Source organism: Pyxicephalus adspersus, chromosome 6 (assembly GCF_032062135.1).
Source record: "Pyxicephalus adspersus chromosome 6, UCB_Pads_2.0, whole genome shotgun sequence".
In the NCBI taxonomy this organism is placed as follows: Eukaryota; Metazoa; Chordata; class Amphibia; order Anura; family Pyxicephalidae; genus Pyxicephalus; species Pyxicephalus adspersus.
Window position 1 is genome coordinate 16,037,143 of NC_092863.1, and position 21,737 is coordinate 16,058,879.

Genomic DNA, 21,737 nt, shown 5'->3' on the forward strand with positions numbered 1-21,737 from the left:
CAAAGTAAAGGTTCTATGAATGGTGGTACAATTATACTGCTGAAAGAGAAGTAGATTCACTTTGAATGGGCTGCCTCTGCCAACCACCCTTGCTCACTTTGCTACTACTTCTACCATGGTGTCTTCTTTCTTCAGACCTCGTCACTGATTACATAATTCCTGTACATGTGTCCTGGAGTTCTCCCCATTTGACTGATACAGGAAGGACATATAAAGCGTCTTTTCTGCCAAACAGTTCTACTTTTTTGGTAAGAGAGGGTTTGGTTCATTTTATTTAGCAATATATTGTGCACTTTACCTTTATTGGCTTAACATTTTTTTAGGCATTAAAAAAAAACACAGACTACTGCAGGGTGTGGTGGCCAAACAATCAATGCCCCGGGGCCAAAGGTTCAATTCAAAGCTCAAATATGGCATATGTACAGCTTAACAGTTTTGAGTATCTAAAGAGCACTGGTAAGCTTGGGTAGGCTAGGGAGGGGACAATGCCACATTCTGGTATTAGTGTTCCCTTTTTATAATTTTGGTTCCACTTGAAAGGGTCAGTCCACCAAGAATTTATTGCCCAATTGATGAGATCTCTGCAATTCCTGGGTCTTCACATCTCCATGTTAGGAAGAGTCACAATCTCCATGTTTTATCCCTTTTCTGGTATAGAGAATGCATCAAAGGAGCTTGACCATGCAAACATGGGCGAGAAACACCAAATCTCCCAGTTGAACTGGAACTAAGCAGGGAATTGTGCTATTGGGGTACCAAATACCCAACAGAGGAAGAACAATCCCACCCACCCTACAGCTAAACTTTATATGTGCCCAATAGGTTATTGTGAATATCATCTCTATAATTTTTTAAAAATTGAAGGTGCCAATAATAGAGTTTCACCTTCATATCAGCCAAGGTGGCTGTTGTTTCTCATATCACACCAGTATTCTAATACGTAATAGGTTTAGTGATTAGTGGAATCATTTCTAAAGGTGTTTTTTCTGGCCTACAATCCTTGACCCACATTACCAGTTCCACAATATGTGGAAAAGAACTAAGTCAAGCCATTGACATAAGTACTTGTAGAACAAAGACAAAAAAATTAAGATTTTTTAATACACATTCCTAGCTGACCTTAACTCACCCTGGTACTTAGAACTGTGCCATTGCCCACTGCTTTGATTACCAAGTAGACTATTACTAAAAGGGTTCTCTGAAGAGTGCTTAAACTCTTCTGATAAAGCCAAATGTTGAATAATTGGTCATTATTGTCACTAAAATAAATAAAGCTTTAGACACAGAGATGTAAATATGGAACCAAAGCCGTATCAGACAAGTGATTGCTATAGGGTTCATCACCATGATGTTAGCGTTATTATTGTTAATGGATAGGTGCAGGTCATTTATCCAATCCTGTTTGGTTATCCCTTAATTATTGCATTAGAAATATTGTAGTCTTCAGTAGGTCCCACACTATGAAAAATAGATCTTTCATACCATTACTCCACCATGAATATAATATTAACATGAATATATTCTCTTCTTGTTCCTTCACACCTTATTACATTAATTATGCATATGGTCATGGTATGTTTCATGAATGCATGTTGAATAATGTAACTGAATATCAACCTACTTCAGAGTTTTCATTAGCATATTGTCAGAGCTTGTTTTCACGCAACTAAATGAGCCTTAGTGACCCTATGACTTAATGAGTAATAATTGCCTAGTTAGATTGTTGAATCATTCACAATAATAAGGGCTAATTTATGTGAAGGCACGCAATGGAGATGACCAGCTCAGTATTATTAGTACATGTACAGTATATAATAGCCAGAACCATATCTCCAAACTATAATGGGTCGGTCCAATCAAAAATATCTGGTGGAGAATGATATATTGAGGCATCCCCTAGATACAAAAATAACTTGGATTTTCCAACAATTACATCTAACTACCATCATGCCTTTTACCAATAGTAAGGGGAATCCTCCAAGGCTGGATGGGGGGAATGGCAGGCCATATCACTACCTTGCAAAGTACCCCAGTCCCCTAAAATTGGGAAGCAAGAGCCTCTTCCCAAAAATTTTGTCCCCCTATTGAATGTAGAAATTAGGTTTGTTGGGGTTGTAATGGATTCTGGAAGCTCTTTTTAATCGAGGGGTTACCAGATATCTGCCCCCTCCCAGGTCTGTGATTATTGGGATACATTAGGGTTTGTTGGGGCTTGTAATAGATTCTGGAAGCTTTCTTTAATTGAGGGGTTACCAGATATCTGCCCCCTCCCAGGTCAGTGATTTTTGATAAAGCACAGTACTTAAAAAAAAAAACATATTCTTATATATTAATTTACTGACAAGTTTGCATGAAAACAACACTGGAAATTGGGTCATCATGATTGACAATGGAATTACATTGTGGGGATTCTAGGGCATATATAAACTTTCTTTCTTTGGTAGTCAGTAATAATATTTTGTGCTTTTTCATTGTGTGCAATAACTGTGGTTATTTGCATTTAACTTATTAGAATCCAACAGGAACCCCACAACCCCCTTTTTTTCCTTCTTTTTTTTTTTTTTTTTTATGGAATCCCTGCAACAATAAAATAAGTTTGCTATCATCTAAAAGTATCCACCATCCATTAGATTTCTATTTTTTTCCTATTTTTTATTTTGTGGTTCATTGGAGGTACCAATCTCTAATGAACCACAAAATAAAATATAGGAAAAAAATAGAAATCTAATTAAAATAAAATACTGTAAAGGGGTTCATTACCCAAAAATCAGCAATCAGAGCTAATGTACAATTCTCTAATTTATATTTATAATTCTCTGACCCTATTCCCTTTTCTATGCAGTTTTTTTTAGCTTTTTCTATGATTTTTCTACACTGCTCCAACACACTGACACTATGTCCATCTTTTATAGTGAGTGTGTGGCCTATAAGAAAAAATTATAATAGTTAATTATTGCCCAGCAATATTATGTAAACCCTTCTGACCATGGTTTAAAGGCTATACAGTGCATCACGGTTTAAAGTGCTGCTGACAATATTACTAATGACAACATTTATAAAGCAAAGAATATATTTATATTTCTAACATTTGACCTTTTAGTATTGCATTGTCATATACATTTGGTATATTGTTGGCTAGAAAGTATTTCTTTTATTAAATAGCTTTAGTTAATCATTGTTACAAGTCATTATCTGAAAGGTGAAAGGACACAACCCTCTCAGCAAGGGGAAACTACAGAATTATTTGGCTTTAAGCGGTGTGCTTCTTAAATTTTAAATGCTTATGAGTATCTTTTATATATCCTTATTTAAATTAAAGTTATCATGCTTCACTACTATGGTCTAATTATTTATGCTTTACTACAAATCTGTAATTAGAGAACAATATAAACTGCCCTGCTAACCTCTCTTTTTGTAAATGTGGCTATTTTGCATAGATGCTAAAACTTCCTAACTCACTGACCTGGAACTTATAAAGCTATTCAGTTTTAATTACAGCTTGCACGTAATGTGAACAAATGTATTATAGCTAGGCACAGCCAATCAACTGGCATTTTTAGAAGAAACCCTGTAACCTTACCACCCCTGCTTTTTAGGTCTTCTCAGTATTTAGAATTGATACAAGGGTGCCATCTAGTGGAATGTACTGATTATGACAGTCACATAGAAATCAATAATCTCTTCTCACCTTAAAATGATTTGCATGCACAGGAGCTCTGGAATATACACAGTATTTGCAGCAGAATCATGAAATTACATCTTATATGGCATCTTCTTCCATTTGTTTGCTTAATCCACATTGTTTACCTTAAATAATGGCAACACATAAAAACAAAAAAAAACAAAATTACATATTGTGACTTTCACTTAGAATGAAGGTTAAAATTAGTTGAAAAAAATACATTAAACTACTGATGACAATTTCCCATGCAATGATAAATACATGAGTGGTCATTTAAACAACAAAAACATGGAGCGTCTCTCCATTCTCATTGCATATGAATGCTACAGCCCTGAATCCCGTCTCCTCTATTTCCGTACTTTTTGCATAATAATATAGTGTAGGGGCTGATACATAAACATTATTATTATGTGAAAAAATGGCACCTGCCAGGCTTGCTTTTGATGTGTGTCATGATATAGTGTGGCATAGAGGTATCCCTGAGGTCACCCATCGTAGCTGCAGAGTCTTATGAAAGTTGCTGCAGACACTCTATATGCCCAACCCCAAGAGGGCGATGTGGAGGGAAATTGCAGACTTCCAGAAATGTCCGAAATTCCCAGATTTTACCAGATCCATGTATAAGAAGCACATTCATCTGATCTACCGACAGGATCAAAGTATTTCAATTGCAAGAAGTACTTCTCTATTCTCGCCTGCTAAAAGTGTGTGGCCATTGAAGTAAGGTGCCCAAAGTCTTTCGGTCTTCCAGCATTGGCAAGAGATTGGCAAAGGGCCTTTCTTATCTGTTTTACCCCTGAGGAAGCCTGGAGATGATTGTCAGGTACAAATAGATAAAACTACTCTCCGTTGGTTGATTTTGGTAGATAAAATAGTAGCATCCCTGTAATAATTTCAAGTGAAGAGGAGCAAAAGACCAGACGGGGTTCAGAGTCTGATTTTGGAAGAATAGTTATGTATTCATACAATAGTTCACACATTAGGCCACAATCAATATATACATTCCCAAGCCCATTGTATGGGGTTGGGGTATCAGATCTATAAAGAAAAGCAACTAAAGTTTCTAAAATTAAGTTTTAATTTCCCGACGCGTTTCACCCAGTTTGGCTTCCTCAGGGGTATACAATGGAGACTTTACTGTCTATATGAATCAGAAATGGAGCATATTGTTAACATATACGTATTTAGTTCACATGCATAGATTAAACAGAAAAAATTGCATATTCACTGGAAAGTATGTCCACCTTACAGATAACTTAAACCGGTGGTCTGTGGACCTGGCCGGAGAAAATTTTGGTGGTCTTGGGCTCTAGGCGGTCAGTAGGGTCAGAAGGACCGAACTGGGGCCACGGACCACATCTCCCATACAGGCTCAGGGAAGTGGGCAGGTTCTGGCATCATGACGTCACTATGGAGGAAGTTTCTTCCCCTTCGAGTCACACACAGCTCCCCGCGCATGTGCAGTCCAGAGCTAGTAAATTTAGTGGTCTTTATCGCCATGGCAGCAAGAAGCTGAGCTACACATGCGCAACACCAGCTTTGGTTGCCAGGAAACCCGACATTCCCAGCTTCCTTGCACGTGTCGGGATGAATAAAGTTATACCAATCAGGATGGCTGAAAATAGTCTGGAAAATGGACAGTTTTAGTTCTGCTGTAACACCAACACACCACTTGCACTTCTTTATATTTAATACATACCATTTGTTTTATATTGTTTTCTACTCACTATTACATATTTATAAATAATAAAATGCTCTTCAATAATGATATATAGGAGTTCTAAATAAACCCAGAGCTGCTGATAACATTGCATGCTTGTTACCCCACGCCTTCTGTCAGGAAACGGGGCTCTCTGATTGGGTGGAGAAGGCGGGCTCGGGGTTGCTTAGTAACCAGTCCTGCCTCACATGGCGTCCCGGCCGTTACTTAGCAACACTTCCTCTTCGCTGTAAACAAATCGGCACCTTATGGCTCATCGTGGGAAAATGAAGTCGGGGACCATCAGCCCACGTGACAGCCACTTCAGCATCAAAGTGAGACTACAGGAGACCCAGGAGAAGTTTTCAGTAGCCCGGTGTAGTCACCATATGAAGATGGCAGAGCTGAAAGAAAAGCTGGAGCTGGTGGCTGGGGTTCCTATCCATCTCCAGAGGTTGTCCTATATAGATGAAGGTGACACATGGGGAGGGGACACTTACCTGGTTTTAGTAACATGCCATGTTTTTTTGAACAAGAAAAGGAATTGCAGCCTTGGCCAGGATCTATTACTGTCATTGATGGTTCATGTAAGAAGGACCTACCTAGAGTTCTGCTATGAATACCTACCTGCGCCAATTGGATCAGAAGTTATTGGCACTTGCATTGGCATGGGGAGGTGCCAGGCTTCTGCCAGCCATTCTCCATCAGGGTTGCTGGGGGTTCCCGTCTTCATTTGATGAGGCTGGCATAGTCCTGGTGCCAACACCACATGGCAGACGGGATCACTCCATGCAATATACATTAATAACCAGGCTATGACGTTGTGAAACTTGTTGTGCAGCCGTTGGCTGGTGTATGGCCATGGTATAGGTGAATATTACCTTGTACTTTTTCACTTTGATCAGAATAAACATCCTCCCAATGTAACATTTCCTGGGCTCCTTTAAAACGAGTTAAAAAATTTACTTTTATGTGCTTTTTAATGCATTGCGTTAAAATATAACAATGAAAGACATGTTTTAAGTGTATTTTGTTTGAATATCACAAGTAGACTACTACACATGAAAATCAAACAAAATACACCTAAAACATGTCTTGCGTTGTTATATTTTGTGGTGTGGTGTGTAGTAGTTTTCTTTATATTTAGTGGTGTCATTGTTGCTTATTATTATTAGAATTACATTTTAGATTATTTTTTGTACCGCATTGATTCCTGATAGTTCTTGGTAACTGATAAATGTTCCTGATTTTGCAGGAGACATGCCTGACTCATCTACATTTAAATTCAATGGAATCATTCCTGGAGGCACCGTATGTCTGAGCATCTGGTCACGGGACGGCTGGAGTGATCTTGTAAAAGCAGCGGCACAAGGAAACTTAGCAGAGGTTCATGAGAATTCTTTATTCATTATTAACTGGTCGCTGCATTGTCTGCTGTCACATGGGGTTTTTGATCCCCTTCTCTGATATGAAAATGGATTATTATAATAAAATATAATAGAGGAGTTCTAGAGCAGCGGTCGCTAACCGGTGGTCCGCAGACCACTGGTGATCGGCAAGAAAATTTTGGTGGTCTGCAGCTCTTTTCCCCCGTATGGACATCCTGGGGGGACAGTAGTGTAGGTCTGTGGAGACAACTTTTGTTGTGTTCACAGCCCTGCGCTACTGTCCCCCCAAAATGTTTATCAAGCAGATCCAAGCCTGCGATGGGAGAGTGTACGGATTCTGTCATCATGACATCACTCTGGGGTAAGTTTCTTCCCCTTTGATGCTCCCCACGCATTTACGGTCCGGATTCCGTGGATTTAGTGGTCCGTAAGGTCCGAAAGGTTGGCAACCCCTTGTTGGATCTGCTGTAGCTCTAAAACGAGTTTACTGCTTTGATTTCTTATCCATGTCTGCCAGATCAAATCACCTTCCCTCACTTCAAATCTTTCTATACTGTAAGTTAATTTTCACCTAGCATGCAGTGCCACAAATTGCACACTTTGCTTATTTAGGGTAAACGGTGACCATGGACAATGGTTTTCTTAGCTTGACAAGCATTTGGAACACAGCACAAACACAGGTCATCGAATTCCTGCTTTGAGCAGTGCACATGGCAGATCAGAAACTTCTCTTGACCTGCTTTGCTTTTTTTAGATGTCACATCTTCTACCAAGGTCTGTTTAACTACTGGCAAAGCAAATCAAACGAAGCCTTTGCCTGCCAACACATACATTTGCAAATGGGTTTTCAATTTAAATTTCATTGTATATGAATACCATGCCTCAACCTAGACATAACATTTCTGTTGCTGGAAATGACTTTTTGTGATAGTTTCCAGTAAAAGAACGAATGAGCGATGTACAGATATTGCTGTTCAGTCCTATAGAGAGGGAAAAGAGAAGATGAGATATGTTGGGAGGACCATTAAGAATCCCTTCTTATGCTTTATGATAGGCTTGTGTATGTGTTCTCATTTTATTTATTTCTCTTTTTATTTGCAGCTGAAATGTTTAGGAGTCACTACAGACTGTTCCTATAATACAGAGAATTCCCTGAGGTTTAGTGTAAAGCAGAGAAATGAGTGGATAGCTGCAAGAGCCGGTGTGGCCCTTTATATTGCTGCGCACCGAGGACATTTGGCTATGATACGTTACCTTTTAAAGAATGGTAAGGTCATCATTGAGTTTGGTATTTGGTGGAGGTTCTACATGATGTGGGGATTACCTGTGGAGTGTGCTTGTTTCTTCTCTTCCTCACCTTTGTTGTTGTGATTGAACAGAAGAGGAGGCAGCAGCCTGAGCATGCTGGCAAAGATATGGATTGGCATGGAATTGGTGGCATTGGCAGGCCTATTCAAAACTTACTGGCAACCCCTTCCCATGACTACTAGTCCTGGGTATTGGGCTTGGGTTGACCAGGACATCATTTAGCCACAGACCAGCTTTGGTTAGGCAGACACTATGCTTCTAGTACATCAATTTGATTTTTCTGTACCTACATATGGATAAATTACTGGGAAATATGTATGTGTATTGCACTGTCGTACACTGAGAACATTCTTACTGGAGGGGATTGTGCAAAGATAAACTCATCATTGTGCTCATGCTCCTCTTTTCTGGGAATGAATATGTTTTAATTTTTTACTTTTTTTTTGTTTAATATAGGAGCCAATGTACTGACCAAAACCAAACTCGGCAACAGCCCTCTACATGTGGCGTCAGCAATGGGCAAATGTGACTGTGTAGATGAACTACTAGCAAATGGAGGACAAACACAAGACGTAAATGAAAACGGACACACCGCTCTCAGCCTGGCACGGTTATGGCACCAGAAGAAGGCTGAGCACCACCTCTTTTTGTTCCAGTGGCGTGAGAGGGCGGCTACTGTGTCTGTCAACCCTTATCTGGACCCCTCTGAACTTTTCGCCCATCAAAAGTTTGACTCTAAGCTAAAAACTTGGAGGAGCGGATCTCATGCTAAGCGTTACATGGCTAATCTTGTTCAATATAAAGAGTTTCAGGGGTCAGGATTTTGTGCTCCAAAGAAACACACTGCTGCAAGCACAGATTAGTGTCAGGATTATGAAAAAATAGGTTAACCTATGCGTTTTCTCAGGCAAAGTTGAATATCTGGTTTATGGAAAGTGGAGCACAAAGCCTAACCAGTCAAACTTTTTAAAGTTTTTGAATACTGTGGAAAAGTGCCCAAGCTGGTCATAAATTTTACAATCTTACTCTACAATCTTCATTAGAGTTACACAATGTAATATAATGGCAAGCAATCCATAACTGTTCTATTCAAGCCAATACCAATAGCAGTTGGTGGTATTTTTAAAGTAGATTGTAAGCTTTGTGGCCAGCTATAACCTCCATTTTTATGTTTTTCTGTGTCCCCATTTGGATATGTAACTTGCTACCTATTAGTGAAAAAGAAGCAGATATATAATTATCATTGTGGGGGTAATGGGAGGGGTACAAGCTGCATAAATGTATCCATTGCTATTGTTGACAATGCTTTAAATGCAATGGAAACCCTAGGACCTGTGGGCTGCAAGGATCGAGAGGAAAGTTTGAGATGATGTTGGTAAGCATTTGGATGCTAGTACATCACTGAATATGGATTTATAGATTGTTCAGCTTGCAGGCCACAATCACACCCAGTTGTCAGATGACACCAACTAGTAGGTGGGGCTGGGGGCAAATATATGGCTCTGGTACTCAGCCACTTTCACCAGCAATATGGAAAAAAAATTCCAACTTTGTATTGTATAAGATCTGAGCACTGAGCCAATACTCATATTATTATTATTCAATACGCTACCACACATAGGCCACAATGCCATCATAGTATACCCATTCACTATGCCCATTGTTCACTATGCCCATTGCTGGCCCACGCCATCCCTAAACTACGTGCCCTCACCTTTCCCATTCAACCCAACCAGGTTATGTAGGTTATGTATCAGATAGTGACAAGGCTTACTTGTGATATTGTCATAGACAGTTTGTGTTTCATTCATTTTCCCCAATGTTTTATTAATAGGGATACCTTTGTGTGATTTCTGAAACATGGATTCCACAAGAAGCCCAAGATGACTCCATATGGAATATGAGGATAGATAATACAAAACGCAGACCATATTATAGATAGCCATTAGGATTGTCACAATGTACATTGTATTTTCAGAAATCACATTAATAAGCAATTTTACCTTAAAAGTACTATTTGCTGCTAATCTTTACATCCTCCCATTACCATATTTTTTTATTCTTGTGCTAAATGTACAGATTTTATGGTTAGTCACCAGAAAGGAATAATCTCTGCTTTACAGTGGTTAGATGAAGATACCAAATATCTAATATATCAAATAATAATAATAATATTATTGCATCAAGCTGGTCTGAGTGGGCTCTATTTATAAAACAGAGGATCTAATATTCCCTCAAACATTCCCTGGTAGGAATCTTCCAAGTTCTATGTCAGTATTTGATTATTCTTCACCAGGGAATGTTTGAAGGAATGTCAGATTTTATAAATAGACCCCAATGTGTACCTAAAAATACTTGTCATCCCTTTAAATAATTTATTTTTCTCTTTTGTGATCCTGCCTAGATCTAAATGTGGATCCTTCTGTCCTCCTCTGTGAGGTTTCCTTTGATAATGAAGCCATGGACCTCATTCCAGGACATTCACTCTTATCTTAGCTAAAATTGTCAATTTTTTGATGTTAAGTAGATTGGGAAATGTTGAGATTGTTGGGAGAAATATGGCCGGGATAGGTATGAATGGGCTGTATCAGGCATGACACCAGAAAGGAGTCTTACTTGTTACCAGAGGTTGAACTAAATCATCACCCTTCAAGTCCAAGTCGAGTCCCAAGTCATTGACACCAAGACCCAAGTCAAGTCTCAAGTCACCAAGAATTCTTCCAAGTGAATCCCAAGGCAAGTCACTTCATTTATCCCCGTTTAGAAACGGAGCTCTGATCTTGTTCTTAAAGTCCGGATCACTTTCTAAGTCCACAGCTTTCTCCTCTGACCGCTGAAGGGGGCAGGGAGGAAGGCAGTGAGGCTTCTGTACACCGCCTTCCTCCCCGCCCCCTTCAGCTGTCAGCAGAGAAAGCCGGAAGTCACGTCACAAGTTGAGTTGCAAGTCGCTGGGTAAAACTCCCAAGTCGAGTCGCAAGTCGTTCATTAGGCGACTTAAGATGGACTTGAGTGCAAGTCTCGCGACTCGAGTTGTTACCTAGCAACCACACAGTCTCTTTGTTTACGGGTAGCTGTGGACCAGAGACTGCTAAGGTGTAGTTGCCAGGCAACAGGATGCAGGTTTTGTTGTTCCAGAAAGCAAGACATTGCTACTGTGGTGTCAGGGGCCATGAGAGGAAAGAATACACAGGCCACACTGAGAGTAGGGCTGTCAGACAGTTAATATAAAACGGTGAGTGTGTAGGCCTTTGGGGTGTGACACCTCAGCATTGTAAGTTGTTTACACCTGACCCCTGAACTCTGTTACATTGTGCATTGCATACAAATAATCCACACACACTGCCTGTATATTCCCTCTGATGGTTCAGAATAAATCCTAAAATAAACTCATTTGTGTTTGTTTTAATTCTAACTTCCTATGGTAATAATTATAGTTATACACTTACACTTTTCTGACATCTGTACTAGTAAATGACAGTTTTTCCAACCAACAAAATGGCGGCCCGCATTCTGGTGACAAAACCTCAGCGTCAACAGTTGTGTTTGAGCTGCACACACTTCAGGGGTGAATTGTTAGAGAATGACCCGGAAGTGGACGTTTCAGTCCGGAAGCGGCTATTCATGTTGTTGACAGCCGTATAACCATTGTATACACGTATACGGCTGTGTGTTTTAATTGTGGGCGAATAAGGGTGAAAGTTCTGCTTAGTGGCGTACTGCTATAAACCCATTTGGCCGCTAGAGGGGGTTCTCGTTTATCTGCAGTGCTGCAGAGGCATCACATGTGCTTCACAATAAGACCTGTACTGACATCAGCCTTTAAAGGGAAGAGAAGCACCGATCTGCTCATCAGAACCATCATATCACCCCTCAAGCCCAGAAAGATGATTGTAAGTATTGTATGTGCATGCCAGGTTCATTGTTAGCCTCTGTCCAGCTACACGATCCAGGGTGCACAATGTAAACCAATCTGATCGAACATTGATGCAATATAAAATGAATGTGTATGTTAAAGTTTGACACATGTAGATGCAAATGTAAGAAAATCAGACCACACGTGATTTTTTTTTTAAAAGGGGGGGGGGGGATTTTTTTTTTATTGGGTGGGGGAAGGGAAGACTAACTGCACTTTTTTGGAGTTGTGGGGGAAACCGGAGTACCCGGGGGAAACCCACGCGAACACGGGGAGAATGTGCAAACTCCATGCGAACCGAGCAATTTATAGCCAGAATCCAGTTCGCAATGGCGAGAGTGCTTGCCACTCAAGCCATCCGTGCTGCCCATGTAAATAAGTTGTTTAATGCAGGTGGGGAAGTTGGTGAGTCAGGCAAACTCATAGGAGTGTCTTTATGCATGTCCCCAATCCTGCAAGATGGAAGGTATTCAGGCCTGTCAATGAAATGTCACAGATTTGTGACGCTAAACGTTTATCATGTCTTCAATGTTCTCCATCATCCTTTTCCAACTGTAATAGGCAGCACCTATAATGATACAGACGAGCACACTGCCACTGATTCCCATTGCAAGGATTATGATGAGCTGGTCTTTAAACGTTAGAGTTTCCCACTTTTCTTGGAGTCTTTCTTTTAAGAACAGTTTCTTTTTTTCCTTCTCTTTAGTGAGGATTCTGTTTATGTTCAGGTCAAAGACTTTGGGATCAATGACCCTAATGGCAAAATGAATGACCTTTATCAACTTCTCTGTAGAATCCTCCATCTGACACTGGTATGTCCCAGCGTCCCTCTCCTGGATGTTGAAGAGTTTTAGGGTACGTCCTTTACTCATATACGTATCAAAGTTGATGTCCTCTTTGGTGATTATGCCAGGAGCAAATATCCACCTGTAGGTCATACTTTCTTCTTGATGTTCTCCCAGCTCTTTCGATTGGCAGTCGAGCTCAACGTTTGAGCCAATGTTGAGGTGGTACGATCTCATTCCACACTCCCAGACTCCATAGCATTTGACCGTGATGTCTTCACATAGGTGCAAGGTTTCCAGGCCGTCTTCTTCCTGTTTCACAAAGCAGCGGGTCTCAATTTTGGAGCCTATCCCGCATATCACATCGCACTCTGTTGATTTCACCAAGGTTTTCTCATTTTTGGTGGCATGCTTGGCAAGCTCCAACAAGGCTTTTTCAAGAGGGCCAAGGTCTATGTTGGCAAGAACAGAGCTAGAAAAGGACAAAACCATCGCTAACAAAACCAGAATGGATCTCATTCTGAAAGGCTTTCAGCAGCTCAAAGCAAGGGATGCTCACTCTGCGCTGTGAGTCAAGCAAATGACAGTTGGACAAGGGAGCAACTGCCTTTTATATCATGCTTGACATCATGTGACAATGTGACATCATAGCAGCAACTGTATTTCCTTATAAGGAAACTATGCCCATATAAGGAAATTCCTGTAACAGCAGCAGCAAAAGAACAACTGTTGAATGCAGATTAAAGGGGATTTGTACTTAGCAGAAGATAAACCAACACAAAGGTCCCTTCTATTTCTTTTATATTATCAGGCACCATAGGGTTGGCTTATCATACACAATATGTGGCATTCACACTGATCATACTTGTACAATTACATCGAGTAGATTACGGTCTATGGGAAGATCTTTTGGACAAAACCATTGACCCCAAACCTTGTTTTTTACATATACACATCTACCGTTTATCTTTTCCAGGTATTTCTATTACCTTTTAAGCATCAGTAGTTTTTACATGGCAGGTAGGTGTGTGCTGGAAAATAGCTTGATTTACATGGTATATTATTATCTTTATTCCAGGCTTTGCTTTGATTTAGGGCTTTCCTATACTATTGCACACAGCCTGGGTTAGAGCTACCTGTTTAATGCATAATGAACCAAATTACTCAAAAAGTATAATGCAGTATTCTTAAGGGCCATGCTGCATAAGTTTTTTTTTTGCCTTTTTCTTTCCTAATATTCCTATTTCCTATTATTCATTTTCCAGATCCCGGAGCTGAATAAAGACACTGTTCGTATGAAGGACCCACAGAAGGTTCAAGAACTGATCATGGCATTACAGAATGGAAGTGATAAGAAATTACAGGTGAGTTCATGTCATATATATATATATGTATGTGTATGTATGTATGTATGTGTATATGTGTGTGTATGTATGTATATATATATATATATATATATATATATATATATATATAGTTTGTATACACACACCAACTCCCAGAATAACCATGAGGAGTACTACTTCCTTCCCTTTACCACCCAGGTTTATCCCCAAAATGATTAGTACCACCTTTTACCAATCACATTAACCTCCATAATGTATTCCGCTTCCCCTTACCACCCAAATAACCACCATAATGGATAAAACTTCCCTCTACCACCACCCCTATCAACGTCGACAAGTTGACTCATATTATGAGTAATTAATACTACTTTCCTTCCCATAGCAAGCAGGTTAATCCCCAAAATGATTACTTACTCTATAACGTATACTTCTCCCTCTTACGATCTATAATGAATAAAACTTCCCCCTCACAACCACCTATGATACCCTCCAATTACAAGTAGAACCCATACTATCATTGTTAACCCCCATATTGAATTATTAACAGTGTATATTTGTTTACTGGAAATCTCTAGATAATTTGTTGCTGTAGTGAATGAGAATTATCAAGTTTTAATCATATCTTTGCAGTATTGCTTAGTGCTAAGTGAAGATTATTTGCAGTTCTTTAGAAACTTTAGTCCGTATAGTCTTCCCCTATATATTATGCTTTCTGTTTGTATTCTTCTTCCCAGGTTATTTCTGATTTTGACATGACTCTCAGCCGGTTCAGGTACAATGGAGAAAAGTGCCCTACTTGCTATAGTGAGTATACGTCCTCTTCTGGTCTCCTATAACATTCTGGGTAGTAACGCTGCTGGCCATCTCATCCCATCTTTTCTACACAGATATCATTGACAACAGCAAGATTATTAGCGAGGATTGCAGGAAGAAGGTGAGTCATGGAATGCACATCCAGGCCACTGACGCCACTTAATGTCTTACAATTACTGTATGATGGATACAGTGGTGTCCTTTTTCCAAATCCAGCGTTCTGATTGGACAGTGAAAGCAGCAGAAGATGGTATGGTGATTTCCCTGCTCATTTTGCTCTCACTTCCTATCAGCATATTTGGATGCAGCTGCACACATTGGCTTCCACCGCTGTCCCCCCAGCTCTGTTAAAGTGTCTATCTACAGGATTTAATATGTGTTTATTTATATTTGCTAACCTTTGTCGCAAATACTCCCCCCACCCAATCCTACATAAAAAATAATAACATTATGCCAATTACTTTCCTGCTAATTCATCAAAAGTAAACATACTTAACACCCCATGAATCCTGTATTGCCCTCTTCTAATTCACCGCTATTCTGCTGCACGTCTTGAACCACCATCTTTGTTTCCTGACAGCTGTTTCCTCCTGGTGTTCGTAGGTGGCTAAATGCTTATAATCTTCCATGGGATACACAGTTGCACCCCTCACACCTCTTGGAATCAGTAGTTGAAGGAGTAGTGCCTATGTTACTGGACAATTTTTAGTAATTCAGTTGTATTCCCTGCGATAAAATCCTCTGAAATGAATCACAAATAGTGATCAATTGCTGTTTAAGGAATTTATTTTTAATGGCAAGGGGTGCAGCCCAGTTCAACATGGAGACTTTCCTTCATCTTAAATGGTTAGTAGTAGTGTTCAGTGCTTACAATCTGACACCATTAGTGGATTGTATACACATAGTGTGACCATGAAAATGCTGCAATGGTTCCTCCATTGTTTCTTTACATTCTGCTGCTGCTTGGAATGGCAGCCTTATAATTCCTAGGTAGGTATAGTGATGGAAAGTGTGTCTTAATTATGTGTATGAATTTTTTTTCATAATCGTGTGTCCTCTTTCCTTTTTTTCAGTTAAAGGACCTTTATAACATCTACTATCCCCTTGAAATTGACCCTCATCGAACCGTTGAGGAGAAGTACCCGCTAATGGTGGAATGGTGAGGACCTGCAGAGCGACCCTTTATGTTTCCATTAAAATGAATAGCTAGTTCCAAACACAATCTGAAAAGTACTAACATACTCAAAAGTGTTTAGGTCCTTATATATTACTTAGAGACATTGCTGCATTACCCACGCAGGGTAAAGAGGGTAAAGAGGCAGTGTCTCTGCAAAGGGCACCCCACAACCCTCTTATAATCACCTTGCCTGTGCCCCCTCACTACTTCTCTGCCGCTTGCATGGAATATGCTATCAGGTCTAGTAATTGGGTGATAGGGCTAGGTGTTGTCACAAAAAACAGGTCACATGCTCCCTATGCGCAGAAGCTCCAGGTATTCTCACCGGCTTTACCTAAGGAAGAAGCAGGTAGTAAGCATAGGTAAGACAATTGTGAGGGGGTCTGTTAAACTTTTTACCTACTTACTTTCACAAAGACACTAGTTGCATGAGCAAGGTGAACTCTCTATTAAATTCTAAGTTTAAAACCTTCTAACTGAGCACACAAAAGCTTCTTGCTAAAGGTAAGATAATGAACAGATAAAAGGCATAAATATGAGAATCCTTTTGCTGCCTGGAGTTCCACAATCATTGTTTTTTCCTGGGCAATACATATGATGGTTTATGTAAGATTTTGTATTAGGTGCCCCAACAAACCAATCAGTCCCTACAATCATTTGTCTGAAAATAAAAGGAAGATTCTTTATGCTATAAGCAGCACTGTTATTATTTTAGTCACTTGTATATATGAACCATATGCATTCACTACACAATCTGCTGATGACAGGCTTTGTATTGCAGAGTGTTGTATTGCTTTGTGTTTTCTGACCCGCTTCTAATCTCTGTGTCAGGTGGAGTAAAGCGCACACGCTGCTTTGTGAACAGAGGATCGAGAAGCAAAAGCTAGCTCAGATTGTCCAAGAGGCTCAGGCTAGGCTTCGGTAAGATTAACTATATGTTGGTCAACTCAGCATTGCTCCTTTAGTTTTTGATAGCTGCTGCGTAATTGTATCACATATGTCCCATTGGTACTCTATTGAAAAGAGTCTCTATCTCCCCTTCAATATTCTTATCATATTTGCATTGTCTTTTTTTTCAGGGAAGGGTTCCAGAATTTTTTTGATGCTCTGTACAACAGTGATATCCCTCTATTCATTTTCTCTGCTGGTATTGGAGATGTTCTGGAAGAAATCATTCGCCAGGCTGGAGTTTTTCACCCCAATATTAAGGTGGTCTCCAACTACATGGACTTTAATGATGAGGTAAATAGGCAGCCCTACTAAAACTGGTGGTGTCTGTCATGCTGTGTATTGTCCTAGGGGACCAAGTGGGCTTTATTTGTAACAAGGACAACCATGTAGTTGTAATGGAATTCAACAATGTACTGCCCTGGCCAGTGGACTGTATATCTGAGTTAAAACTCATGCAGATGAGCAATAACTGTCACTGGAAAATATTATTTGGAAATACTTTCTATCAACAGTAAAATTAATGAGCAGAACAGACTGTATTCTTTTCTATGGAAAAGGGATAAGGAAGTATGAAAAGAAGGCTGCCATATATGTTTTCCCCATTTTGGTAACAAGAAAGATCATTCCTGTAGATCATTTAGGGATCAGGCGGGATGTTGAAAGAGATGGGGGATTCCTAAATTAGAGAGAGATATGGTTATGTTGTACACTGGCCAGGAGTTGAAAAGGACAATGGGTTTGTTGATGGTATTGCTGTCTTTGTGAAATAGATTCCAAGCTCTCTGACTGTGTTATTAAAGGAGGCTATGTGGCCAGTGTGGCTTTCCACAATCCTTAGGTGTGACCATACAGCCCTCAAAAGATTCCTCTATACAGTGACTGGAACATCACTTGGCTCATGCAGCAATCCTTGGAACTAATAATTTATTACCCGTGTGAACCGCCGCCATCCTTTTAGATTAGATTTTTCCCAACATAGACATTGGAATGTTAATTGTTGACCATTTGGAATGCTAAGGTTTTCACTGTTTGCAGGAAAAGGTAATCTTGCCAACTAGTAACCACCAAACAAAAATACTATTGTAGTCATCAATGGGGAACAAAGCAGGATACAGGATAAAGAGAAGCAGTAGGACTAATGGGAATCTTAGTATACAGTCCTAAAGTAGAACTGGTCAAGCAGTGACCATGTAATAGACTCTCCCTGAAACATTTATGAGCCTGCACTATAGTGCAAGCTCAGCGTACATGATTGTGGAAACTCTGCTCTGAATACAGCACCGCATGCATTGCTGCCATGCCATCACGGTAAGATTTAGGTGGACTTTACGTATTTGTCGGACTAAATAACATATAATAGCAGTTTTATAACAGAATAAATATTAGCATTCTCTTGTGACAAGTTCCTGGCTACATTGCAGATGTTTACTTTTGTACAAATATTACTAGAACTATATGTGTAGAGTAATGTGTTATTTTTCTTCCCAGGGTGTTCTTACTGGATTTAAGGGTAAGCTTATACACACTTACAACAAGAACAATTCCGTCCTGAAAGACACACAATACTTCCAGCAGATCAGCCACCGCAGTAACATCCTGCTTCTTGGGGATACGCTGGGTGACCTCACAATGGCTGAAGGAGTCGCTAATTTGGAGAATATCCTTAGGATTGGCTTCCTCAATGACAAGGTGAGGCTACAAGTCTTTGTCTCAGGAAAGTGAAACAATTGTAGCTGACAAGATTCTTTGGGTAGGAGGAGGACATTTCAGAATATAAAACAATAAGCTACATTTTCTGGTGTCATTTTCTTTTAGAAACAATAAGAGCGGCCATTAATACAGATGATTGTTTTATTGTAACTGTAATGTTGTGTAGAAGGGAGATTTTTTGTTCAACATTGATACATTTCTGGGAAATGTCATGGGCCAGCTTACAATGGTTGTTGAAACTGCTAAAAGGTGTAACTAGGATTGCAAAAGAACTCCATTAAGCCCACTCTAAAATAAGGAGGACTCTTACTTAAAATAGCAGGCACATTGTTCAGGTCTCTGCACATTATTTGTACTTTGCTTTGCTCCTCATATGTAATGTGCTTTACTGCATGCTGGTTACTCTGGTAGGGGTTACTTAGGCATATAGCTGCCTGGAGCTGCCCGTCTTTTAATAATAATGGTAGGAGGATGACTCCAATGCCACCTACCTAGGCTTAGATTCTTCCGGAGCTTTAAGAACAACCTCCCTGTATAAAGTGTGATAACATTTATCTTTTCTACAAGCCATCTCAGGTTGTAGTATAGCAATTTGGGATCTCTGATTGGTTTGATTGGTCAAGCTCAAAACTGGCTCTGCTCTGTGTACTAGTCCTATAGCATTAAATCAGAAGGTGTAAAAATATCTGTCTGAACCCAGCACAACTCTCTATATCCAAAACTACTAGGTTCTGCGGAAAGTCAAAGAAAGGTATAATTAGGAAGGAGGACTGGTATGACAGACAAGCTGTTGCTTTGCTTCTATGCACCAAATACTTTTTTCTTTGAAGCAAGTGGAACAAAATCGGGCTAAATTCTTCCATTCCTGCCATTGGTTTGATTTTTTTCATCAAAAACTAATCAATTTACCATCTTATTTTGATTCAATATATGGGTAGAATGTGGTTCAAAGATTGCATCAGCTTTCTTTGATTGATTGTTTAACAATCTTCGTGGTATCAAAACCACTTTTTTTTGTGCTATCACCAATATTTGAATTAGATATAATGGTAAAAATTATAGTTTGTCTGTCCAGTTACTCCACCAGTGGATGGTACATCAAACACTTGTAGTCTGTTGCAAGGTTCATATTATTGATTAAAATAACATAAATAAATCATGTAGGGTATGCTCAGCATAAAATTATTGGTTGGCCCAATTATTGGTGTGATCTAAATTTACCTAAATGTCTTTTCCGCAGGTGGAGGAGCTAATGGATCAATTTCTACAGTCCTATGACATAGTGCTGGTCAGAGATGAGACTCTGGATGTGGTGAACGGCATTCTTAATTTCATTACTGCCAAGAACTAATCAGTTACCTACAGCCATAACCATACCTCATGTGTATTCCACAACCTGTGCAGGCTGGACAGACATCACCAGGACAGAAGATGTCTTCTACAGCTAATACTGGTTCAAAACTGACATTCCCCTGCACCTCTACCCATCTATCATTTTTTTAGTTGATTATACTGCAATAACCCTTTGAAACATATTGAATGTTAACATTTACTTGGTTGCAATAGGCTAAGATCATTTTAATCGTTTGCAACTTTTTTTTTTAACTTTAGTTTATGAAGCCCATTGTAGCTGAGTTAAAGAAGATGATTCCAGTAATTTCTTTGTAATTTCCTTTTTATTGGCCTAACAGAAGCCAGAGGCTTTATTGTATGTCATATTAGACAGGTCTACTTTAATAAATTGCAGTATACTTTTTAAGCATTGTCTTTGTGATCATTGAATATACATAGTTATACACATTTGTAAAGGAGGAAATGATACACATGAGACTTTTTAATTGTCTGCTTTTTATAATGAATACTGATTAAAATAAATTTGATTTTTTTTTTCCAAAAAGGCAGGGTTTCTTTTATTATGCTGCCCATGCCAGCAGCATTGGCTTACCTTTCCTCTTTACCTTACCCTCAAAGAACTCCTTTAGTTCTCCAAGTGCTAGAAAAATGTTGGGTAAGAAGGACCCATGCAGCTCACTCCCCATCCTATCATATGACATTGATTCTTGGTTATTAGCTCGATGTTTTTACGTGGGGAGAGTCTTCAGCTCTGTGTAAGCTATATTAAATTGTAACTTACATGGAGTTCGGCTATGTACACACGTGCAATAATTGTCGTTGGAAGGGATCTTTCATGATCCTTTCTAACGACTGCACGGCGCATGAACGAGCGCTGTACATACAGCACAATTCTGCTCTATGGAGAGAGGAGATGGAGGACGACGAGGTGGCACCCGCTGCGCTCTCTCCTTCACTTACATTAAGATCGTTCTTCATCCGCGAATCCACCATGACAGTTGTTTGGACGATGAGTGCTGTACACATGCCAGATTCTCGTCCGATAATCAGCCCTGAGCCGATTATCGGACGAGAACCATTGCACGTGTGTACGTAGCCTTACTTCTCCTTGCACTGCATAAGTCACCATCTCCACACAAGTACATCCTCTTCTATGCCTATTGTAATCCTTATCAATAGCCATAAGAAAAAATAACATGCCACACTCCTGCTATGCAGTCATTTACCTGACATTTACCCCTATTATTAGCCTGCTCTCATTCCCCTCCCATCACCACCAATAACTAGCGATCACTCTCCAACAGCCTGCAGCCAATGGACGTGCTTCTCACTGTTCGTTATAATTACTTATTTTAGCCTGTCAATGCTAAGGGCAAGTTTTCAGCTCTCCGTCTGATAAAGAATGGGCATTCCCATTCAACATTCCAACAATGTAATGATCATGAATGCCCTAGTTTAATCAAATTTCATGTCTGATCTAATAAACTTTGCATAGTATACAGTTGTCCAAAGATACTGGAAGACTAAAGCTCCTAGCCGGCCTAGGGCCTCCATTATGTCTTACTACATTAAATATAAGGTCCAGCACCAATGGTTGAGTCAGCAAAGGTGA

At 39.7% G+C, this 21,737-nt stretch overlaps 3 protein-coding genes across 4 annotated transcripts; 2 read left to right on the top strand and 1 right to left on the bottom strand.

The window, feature by feature from the left end:
* Positions 1-5,649: 5,649 nt before the first annotated feature.
* On the top strand, positions 5,650-11,448 carry LOC140333225 (ankyrin repeat domain-containing protein 60-like). Its single transcript, XM_072414757.1, has 4 exons — positions 5,650-5,855; positions 6,637-6,767; positions 7,871-8,036; positions 8,534-11,448. Exons 1-4 carry the CDS (start codon positions 5,651-5,653, stop codon positions 8,938-8,940), a joined length of 909 nt encoding a protein of 302 aa, XP_072270858.1. The 5' UTR covers position 5,650; the 3' UTR covers positions 8,941-11,448.
* A 228-nt stretch (positions 11,449-11,676) lies between these two features.
* NT5C3B (5'-nucleotidase, cytosolic IIIB) lies at positions 11,677-20,531 on the top strand. 2 transcript variants are annotated; one of them, XM_072414762.1, is made up of 9 exons: positions 11,677-11,967; positions 14,041-14,139; positions 14,856-14,925; positions 15,009-15,055; positions 16,008-16,093; positions 16,943-17,032; positions 17,191-17,353; positions 18,551-18,751; positions 20,013-20,531. In XM_072414762.1, the coding sequence occupies exons 1-9, from the start codon at positions 11,860-11,862 to the stop codon at positions 20,121-20,123; spliced, it is 975 nt and encodes a 324-aa protein (XP_072270863.1). In that variant the 5' UTR covers positions 11,677-11,859; the 3' UTR covers positions 20,124-20,531. The 2 variants fall into 2 exon arrangements, with proteins under 2 accessions (XP_072270863.1, XP_072270864.1); XM_072414763.1 differs by lacking the exon at positions 11,677-11,967 and adding an exon at positions 13,354-13,558.
* On the bottom strand, positions 12,221-13,294 carry TMEM81 (transmembrane protein 81). Its single transcript, XM_072414764.1, has one exon. It carries the CDS (start codon positions 13,292-13,294, stop codon positions 12,497-12,499), a length of 798 nt encoding a protein of 265 aa, XP_072270865.1. The 3' UTR covers positions 12,221-12,496.
* Positions 20,532-21,737: the final 1,206 nt, after the last annotated feature.

Bases quoted from the DNA above. Each gene is read 5' to 3' on its own strand.
- LOC140333225 (XM_072414757.1), top strand. From the start codon at position 5,651: ATGGCTCATCGTGGGAAAATGAAGTCGGGGACCATCAGCCCACGTGAC. The intron at 5,856-6,636 runs GTGACACATGGG...CTGATTTTGCAG, and splicing joins GTTGTCCTATATAGATGAAG to GAGACATGCCTGACTCATCT. The intron at 6,768-7,870 runs GTTCATGAGAAT...TTTTATTTGCAG, and splicing joins CACAAGGAAACTTAGCAGAG to CTGAAATGTTTAGGAGTCAC.
- NT5C3B (XM_072414762.1), top strand. From the start codon at position 11,860: ATGTGCTTCACAATAAGACCTGTACTGACATCAGCCTTTAAAGGGAAG. The intron at 15,056-16,007 runs GTGAGTCATGGA...CCTTTTTTTCAG, and splicing joins GCGAGGATTGCAGGAAGAAG to TTAAAGGACCTTTATAACAT. The intron at 17,354-18,550 runs GTAAATAGGCAG...TTTTCTTCCCAG, and splicing joins ACATGGACTTTAATGATGAG to GGTGTTCTTACTGGATTTAA.
- TMEM81 (XM_072414764.1), bottom strand. From the start codon at position 13,294: ATGAGATCCATTCTGGTTTTGTTAGCGATGGTTTTGTCCTTTTCTAGC.